The sequence below is a fragment of the Nesoenas mayeri genome (assembly GCF_963082525.1).
Source record: "Nesoenas mayeri genome assembly, chromosome: 1".
Classification (NCBI taxonomy): Eukaryota; Metazoa; Chordata; class Aves; order Columbiformes; family Columbidae; genus Nesoenas; species Nesoenas mayeri.
This window is the reverse complement of record NC_137541.1, coordinates 10,559,919-10,568,363: the sequence shown is the minus strand read 5'-3', so window position 1 is coordinate 10,568,363 and position 8,445 is coordinate 10,559,919. Positions and strand designations below refer to the sequence as shown.

Genomic DNA, 8,445 nt, shown 5'->3' with positions numbered 1-8,445 from the left:
GTAGATCTGGGTAATACTTCACTATACACATTTATTCAGAAAATAGATGATAATATTGGATTTCACTTTGTTTTGCCACAAGAGGGCACTCCCTTAATTCGTGTCGATGCTAAGTCAATGTCCATTACTAGATACAAGATAGAGTCGTTTTCTAGCTAAACCATCATTTCAACTTTTTATATAGATAAATTGAAGAATTTCATTCCATTTGTGTTCTCAGCATGCATTTGACTTACATCAAGTTACCAGGCAATATTATTCAGCTGTGAGAGCACACTGCACTTCATAAATGACTGATAAGACAAAAAATGTTGGGAAGTAAATAGGTTTTCCCTTCATTATCTTTAGAAATAGCAGTACACTGTATTAACACAACTCATTGTTCTCAGTGATAAAATCAGACTTGTCACAATCAAAAGGAAAGATCTTACGTAGTGCCACTTTCAGAAGCATGAGAAATTGTGAAACGAAGAAAAAATATGTGTTATATTTTTCATCCACTTGTGAATGCTTAGCTATATGAATTTGCTTAAATATGCCATCATATGCAACAATATACAGCACAAGCATGGTCCACATAGGAAACTGATTCAAGCACTCAAAGTCTGAAGATTGTCATGTCCTCCCTAATGTAAAACTCTGATTGCATTGAACTACTTAGATAGTTTAAATTTTGTTTAAAATGCTTCTAAACAGTCATCAGGAGTGTACAGTATAACTTACCATAGCATTTTTGTTTTCAGTCCTGATATTATATATATAAACCTGTGTCATTTACGAAAACCAAGACTGATTTCTCCCTCTTACTTAAGTCCAAATAAGATTTCGCCCAGCACAGTGGATGGATTTTGTCCATCAAGAGTCAGCTATGTTCCTGGGCAACCGGTAATGGTCTGGCTTGATCCTTGCCTTCTTCTCCTGAGGGTTGGCGTATTTCCACTTGGATGGAGACATTTTCAGCTTTTTTCTCTTCTTATCTGTACACCACACTTTTTCACAGTATTCTTCCACTCTCTGGAAGTTGCTGTAACCTATTAGTTGAAGAAATTCCTTGTACCACGGCTTCGATGCCTGAGGTATACTGCTCTGCATTGGGCATGGCATTTTGTGAGGTATCTCCTCCTCATAGTCTTTATTGAACATTTCATCTACGCGTTCTTCCTCAACTATTTCCAGGGTGATTTTCCTCACAGTGTGAACAATGCTGTGTTCCACTGTCTGACAAAAATAGGTCCCTGCATCCAGCCGATGCAGCTTCAGGAATAAGAGGCCAAGATCCATTTTGATTATTCTATCATCTGTCTTCACCTGAAAAGAAAATTGATGCAGTCATAGGGCACATGCCTTTACTATTACATTAAATCAGTGCAATTGTTTCTGAAATGCACTCTCATGAATATAATATTATGTTTTGAGAGGAAGATTCACATTACTCTACATCAGTTTCAAAATAACAAAACCAGTTACTTGAATTAGAGGTTGAGCTGTGAAAGGAAAGTGGTCTAGAGAATCTGGCAAGCATGGTGGAACAGACAGTAGAGCAAATAGTTTCCTGTTTTCCCAGCATGGATTAGTCACTTGTGGCTAAATCACAGAGGGAAATAAGGTTGAAACATGCAAATAAACTACTGAATGGAAAACAAATGGGCATTTGCCAGCTGACCTGCAATAACTGTCCCTGTGAACGCTCTTATACATCGACAAAAGTTTTTGAGGCAACACTCATAGATGATATTCATATATCTAACTGCAGGGCCATTTCAATCTTAACATCTAAGTTCTCAGTTTGGTGTTTGAGTTCCCCCTACAGCTGCTGAAAGCTAGGCTATTAAGTATGAATCATTTGCAGATGCGAGCAAGTAGGGAGTGCTGAGCTGTCTAATCCAGCCAGCAGAAGTGCTCAGGAGAATGCAATCCCCATCTTTGCATTGAACAGTAAGGTGCTGAATATTAAGCAGAAGAGAAGTACTGGTGATGAGTAGATTGAGAACAGCCCTGCAGAAAAGGACTCAGGGATAATGGTGAATGTAAAATTTGACATGAGCTGGCAGTGTGTGCTCACAACCCAGAAAGCCAACCGTATCACAAGAAGCGTGATCAGCAAGCCAAGGGAGGTGATTCTCCCTCTCTACTCTGCTCTTATGAGGCCCTGCCTGGAGTACTGAATCCAGATTTGTTGTCCCCAGTACAAGAAAGACGTGGACCTGTTAATAGTGGATCCAGAGGAGGCCACGAAAATGACCAGAAAGCTGAAACACCTCTCCTGTGAAGAAAGGCTGAGAGAGATGTGTTTTTTCAGGAGGGAGAAGAGAAGTCTCTAGGAAGACCTTATCATGGCCTTTCACTATATAAAGGAGGTTTATAAAAAAAACACTGAGATTTTTTTCCATGGCCTGCAGTGGTCTGACAAAGAGCAATGATTTTAAACTGAAAAAGGATAGATTTAGATTCAACGTAAAGAAGAAATTTTTTACAATGAGGGTCGTGAGGCACTGGAACAGGTTGCCCAGAGAAGCTGTGGATGTCCCATCATTGGAAGAATTCTAGGTCAGGCTGGATGGGGGTTTGAACAACCTGATCTAGATGTTCCTGCCCATGGCAAGGGGCTTGGACTAGATGATCATTAAAGGTCTTTTCCAACGCAAACTATCGTGTGATTCTGTGACTCTATGATTCTACTACTCTCTGCTTTTGTCTTTTTCTAATGACTATATAAATATTAATTAATAAATTGAATAGGTTTCAGAATGAAAAATTAAAATTAATTCATCCAAACATACTGGAAGGCTAGAGCCTGTTCAAATTTACACTATTGACATTCAGTATCTGAACTACTGAGTCAAATGGGATACATATATAACAAAACATCCTCCCCGTCACACTTCACAACCTTTTGTGAAAGACCTGATTAATAGATCTACTGTAAGAATGATTACGCATAGATAGATATCTTCCAGCTAAATACATAAGGAAATACCAAATGTGAAAAACCATGCAGAGATTTGGGACTTAGACAAAACTTCAGGCAAAAAAGTGCCTGAAGTGGGGATGGCATTCATATTGCATATTTTTAGATATTTAAAGTAAAGTGTGGCATCCTTGGCTGGTTTTGTATTCGTTATTCACCTGATCAAATGAAGCTGTCTATTTTAGCATGAGGTGATACAACTGCAACACCAGCCAGTTTGATTTCAAATGTAGCCTACATTGACTAGCTCCTGCATGGATCTCTTTTTTTATAAATGTCTACATTTACTCTCAGATAAGTGGGGATAGATACACTGATGTATGTCAGAGAGGTATTGAGGAATAAATATAGTATACTTATGAAGAACTTTCCATAATTGGGAAATATATGTAAAAGAGGCAGGGAATCCAACAATACCCATTTTCAGAAGGTTGTGTAATGTAATGGGTGAGGAAGCAAGAAAGAGTAGATATTAAACTAGACTACTATTGGGAGTAATACATAGACATTTCACCTTTGCAATAGCATACCAAGAGAAGTGCTGGATTCTTTTTTGTACTGAGATATTAAATCAATTTTTGCTAGATTTCTATATCAGTGTTCAAGATGCTGAATGCAAAGACCAGATGAAATTCTTAAGTCTGTTAATTCAAGAGAGCAGATGAACATAATGATTTTCCCTTACATCCATATGCATTTCAGCAACAGATGACAGGCCTTTCAGTGAAGATGTAATATTCTTACCATGGGCTCTTTTAGTTCAAAGGCTAGGCTATATTTACCTCTTCTTTCTTGGATTCATGTGCTCGCTGGACAAACCAGATTACTTTTGCTTGTAAGGTCCGAGGGGTGCACTCCAGAAGGGTACTGTTGTACTCTATTCCATAAACAAGTCTCTCCTCAGTCTTCTCCAGGACTTCACCTGGAAGAAAAAGAAGTATTTTAAAAATACATGTTACTGTCAATAGTTGTTACACTCCATATTCAGGGTATATTTATTTTTAAGAGTGAAGTTTAATTCAGATCCAACCAGATAGTGACTGAAAAGTAGTGTCTGGTGAAGATCTGACCTGCTATGTGAATTTTCCCATCATCTCAAGACTTGCACAGGATCTGGCCATAAGACAAATGGATCAAATTTTGCCATGATTCAGCTAAGGTTTTATGTATAGAAACAGATGTCAGCCTTTCACATTGTTAATTGCTTGTGCCTGATTCTTATTAATAATTCATCTATTTCATTTTCAGTCAGTGAAACAGAAGGATTCCATACATGTTTAACTATAATAACTAATTAAATATTTTAAGGATACAAATGAGAGCAGCATGAAAATCTTAAAAACTATAAGTACTTTAGCAAACATTGTATCTATCCATGTTATGCACATGTAAAATGAATGTGTAAGTTTGACGCAAGGGTGCTAATAAAAACAAGATGAATTACATTAATCAAAACTCAATTCTGCTTTTCCATCCAACAAAAATCTGGAGGAAGATAGGCTAGATATTACACTGGAGGAGACCTACTGCATAATTAATGAAATCATCTTATTCCACAGTAGTGAGAAATATTATTGACACCAATCAATTTTATACCCTAAAAAATACAGGGTTGGATATTGTTGTGATTTCTCTGTTGTATTTCAAACTTACTATGCAATTAATACTTCGTATTGGGATACACTTTTCCAAAATCTATTGTATCTTCCAATGGACTCCAATTTTAAGGAAGCTTTCTCTGGTAAAATATCTATCTAATATTTAATACTTAAAATATCTTTGGCTGTCTAGCTAAAATAAGCTTTTATATTTTTTTTGTTGTTGTTGTTGTTGTTCTAGAAATGTATTGGATGTTATCCTAGAAAATACTGAGGATGTCCAGGCAACTCTTTGCTGTCTGTTTTGCCATTATCAATATCAGTGTTTGAATTCTTCACTTCTCAAGGCTTGGACAACATCATTAGACACATTAATGTGTCATTTTTAAGAACTAATCTGGATAACGATCACAAATACACATTTGTCTTCTGAAATGTCATTGCCTATGTCTGTGCTAGGGAGCTCTGTCAATTGTCACTTCTGGCTGAGCATCCTGGCAGTATTTCATACATATTTCAGGATGCACTCCTGTTATTTCCCATCTCTGCCTCATCTTCCCACTCACATTTCCATTGGAAGCCCTTGAGATGCATTAGCCACATCCCTAGTCTGAATGATAGGGCTGCAGGACTATGTGAACACTATGGCATGAACCTGACCTGCCATGGAAACAGAGTAATTCTTAGACTTAGATGACATGTGTTTGTCCCCGTTAATCTTATAATTTATTCTAGGAATATGCGAGTATAAAAACTCAGGTGAGATCATGGTCTGGCTCATACTCTTGGCAAAAACTCCGTGCTCTGCTCCAGGCATTTGCTAGCAATTTGTAAATGTGTGAGCAGATTACCAATGAACTGCTGGCCAAAGCACTGCTGCGCTGCATTTCCATGTCGAACATCTTGTCTGCGGAAACGTCTGGAGAGGAAAAAATGAAATTGTTTGAGATAACATGTTTCGCTTACAGATTGTTGAGTTTATGCTAAAGTGGCGTTCATTAAAAACATGAAGACCTAAATCTTGATTCTGAAAAATTTAGCATTGTTCTGAGAAGTGCTCATTTATGCATTTGTCTTTTCTCTGTACTCGTTGGAAATCACAGATCTGAAGAAAATAAACAGACTTGTCTGGGGAAGAGGTACAACTACATATCCAGTTTATATATAACCACATTGATGTTACAAATACTAAACCAACATCCTCTGAATTAACTGGGCAACATTCAGTGCTAAGAAGAGTCAAAGTGACCTTTAGCCTGTCTTTGGGTTCTCTCTCCGGCAGCCAAGGAAATTTCCTTTTTTAATTTAGAACATTTTGCCATCTATGTTAATGGTAGTTCTCCGGTTATATTTTGTTTATTTATTTATTTATTTATTTTATTTCAGAGGAAATTTCAGTGCAGAGTAAATACTTCATTTTATTACAAATTACAACTATGTAGCAGACAGTTGTTAAGCTTATTTTTCTCCACAGGAAAACAGACACAGACATGACTTGCCCATGCCTAGAAATTGAGCTGATGGCAGAACTGTGGTCAGAATCAGGCAGCCCTGGCTGTGACCTGAAATAATACAATTGTTTTTGAAAGAAAAACTGTTGTGAGTTTTAGGCTTTGAGGTTTTTATGCACATTTACAGAAAAATAATGAAAACTGTAATTGTATAACGCATTCCCAGAAGAACTGTGCTTTTATATGGCGATTTTTTTACCTGAGTGTCCTGAAAAATAAAATTAAGATTCCTTACTAAGGAAATGAAAGAGCTTATTGGAATGCCATATCTTGCCAGATGTCATGTTTCCAACAACCTGAAATTAATTTATACTAATAAGATACCTTTCCTATATTTGCAAAAAGAACAATTCTACACAGTATTATCAATGCCATACATAACAGATTAAGAGAAATATGCAATGCAGCAAATCTTACACAGCAAGTATGTGCACAATATAAATCATATATGATAGAAATAAGCAAAGCCAAGCAGTTCTGTTACTCTTTGCATTTGCCACTTAAATAATACTTTTCTCCAGAGGTATGTGAGCACAAAAGGCAGAATTTTTATTTGGCACAAATGCAATTTATTGAAACTGTATAGATTTATACTAGTTAAAGATCTTGCCCATTGATGTTACTCATCACATTTCTAAAACTGGTGGTATACAGCAATTGTTTTTTTAGTTCTGTCACCCATATGGAATTCTGATCCAGTGGTGCTGGTGGACAAACAGGACAGCTTTAACCTTTACTGATATTTAGACTAGTAGCACCAATGTTTTGCCACTGTTTCAGGGGAATCTGCGAATTCAGTGGGGACTAAGTTGGGTCTTTTAGTGCTAAAAATACGCACATGTTATCAAATGGAGACTGAGATTCTGAGATAGCAACAGGGCTTTAGCATACCCTGGGAGTTCTCATTGTTATGTATGGATGTGGCAGCCATGCTTACTGATAACTCTGTGAAGTGTCAGTGCTGAATAACACTGGCACCAGCTTTGCATATCTGTATATACAGATTATTCAGAAGAGACATTCTCCTGCAAAAAAATATACATAAATACTATAGGCGTTAGCCTTGAAAAATGCAAACAAGAAAACCTCACTGCTGCCAGGGCCAGTAGCCCTATCTAGCAGGAAGAGGTCAGTTAGCAGGCATGCACTATTTACTCTTCAGTTCCTGAGGATCATTGTAGAGCTAAAAAAATCCTAGTCCTGTAAGACAGGATGTTTCTCCAGTTGTTAGAACCATTCAAGAAATAGAAATGTTTATTTGATGGAATTTTGCTGTTGTGAGTGTGAAGACTGGGGAAGGTACATTTACTTGTGCCTTCCCTTGCTACTTTCTTGAAGATGAGTTAAAAATGATGAGAGATGCTGAAAGAGAAATGGTGGGAGAGAAAGGTATTTAATAAATACTGACATAAGCCTGGTATTTGTTACTTTTTCTTAGTAAACATTTCATTCAGAATTCCATGAATAATAAAGTACCAGACAATTCCTGAAGTAAACTATTATAAGGAACAATTTTCAGTGACTAGCAATTGTACAGAATGTATTGAAGTGTCTTTTGTAATCTGTAACTCCATGAATTTGGATTTCAGTCTGTAAGTCTGTACTTTAAGGACCTTGGTAAAAATGATCTACAGGAAAGCAATACAGTCGTCATCATCATCATCATCATTGCCATCCTTCTCACGCTTCCTTGTTATTTCTCAGGGATAGATGACACAAAGCCAAAAAGTCTCAGGGAGAAAAAGCATCACTGTGGTTTGAACGAGTAAATCAGTGGGGTGAGTTTGGGCTTGCTAAAAGAAATATTATAGCTGAGTGAGGTTTGGGTTAGCACCAGCTTCCAGGTGAAGGCAGCCCCTCAACTGCCCTCACCTTGCCCTGCCCCACCGCGTTCTTTTGCGCCCCCTGGTGGTCAGCTGCTGTCACTACAGCTCCACCATGTCCCTCCAGCCCAGGCACCCGATGGTAGACAGGCAGCTGGTAGCTTGGAGAGGTTTGAAAATAAATTATTAAAAAAAAAAAAAAAAAAAAGGAAAAGGAAACAAAAAGCAAAAACAAAACAAAAACAAAACACACACAAGAAAACCACAAAAACCAACAGAACACCTCTTCGAAGCTCCCCTGCTAACCATTAGACACAAAGCATATGTTTGTGTGTTTGCTGGGGGGAGCGGGTGGTGGAGAAAGAGGCCAGAGAGAAAGAAGAGTCAGGATGGCAACCGTCAGCTTCCTAAAATTAGCTAAAGAATGCTAGGTTGCCAGACCTATCCAAGCTGAAAAACATTTTAAAATTACTTCAGTCCTTTTCCAGCCTGGACAGTGAGCTGGCACAGAAAAGAATCTCACTTGCAGAATTTAGTGCTTTTTT

The 8,445-nt window shown here is 37.6% G+C and overlaps 1 protein-coding gene across 1 annotated transcript in view; it reads right to left on the bottom strand.

The window, feature by feature from the left end:
• Positions 1 to 855: 855 nt before the first annotated feature.
• SEMA3E (semaphorin 3E) overlaps positions 856 to 8,445 on the bottom strand; it is a gene marked incomplete at its 3' end in the record, with an annotated part of 67,750 nt that continues 60,160 nt past the window's right edge. The window contains exons 14-16 of the mRNA XM_080345816.1: positions 5,418 to 5,485; positions 3,751 to 3,890; positions 856 to 1,308 (exon numbers count right to left, since the gene is read on the bottom strand). Of these exons, the coding sequence (XP_080201942.1) occupies positions 856 to 1,308; positions 3,751 to 3,890; positions 5,418 to 5,485 (661 nt within the window). The remainder of the gene's footprint in view (positions 1,309 to 3,750; positions 3,891 to 5,417; positions 5,486 to 8,445) is intronic.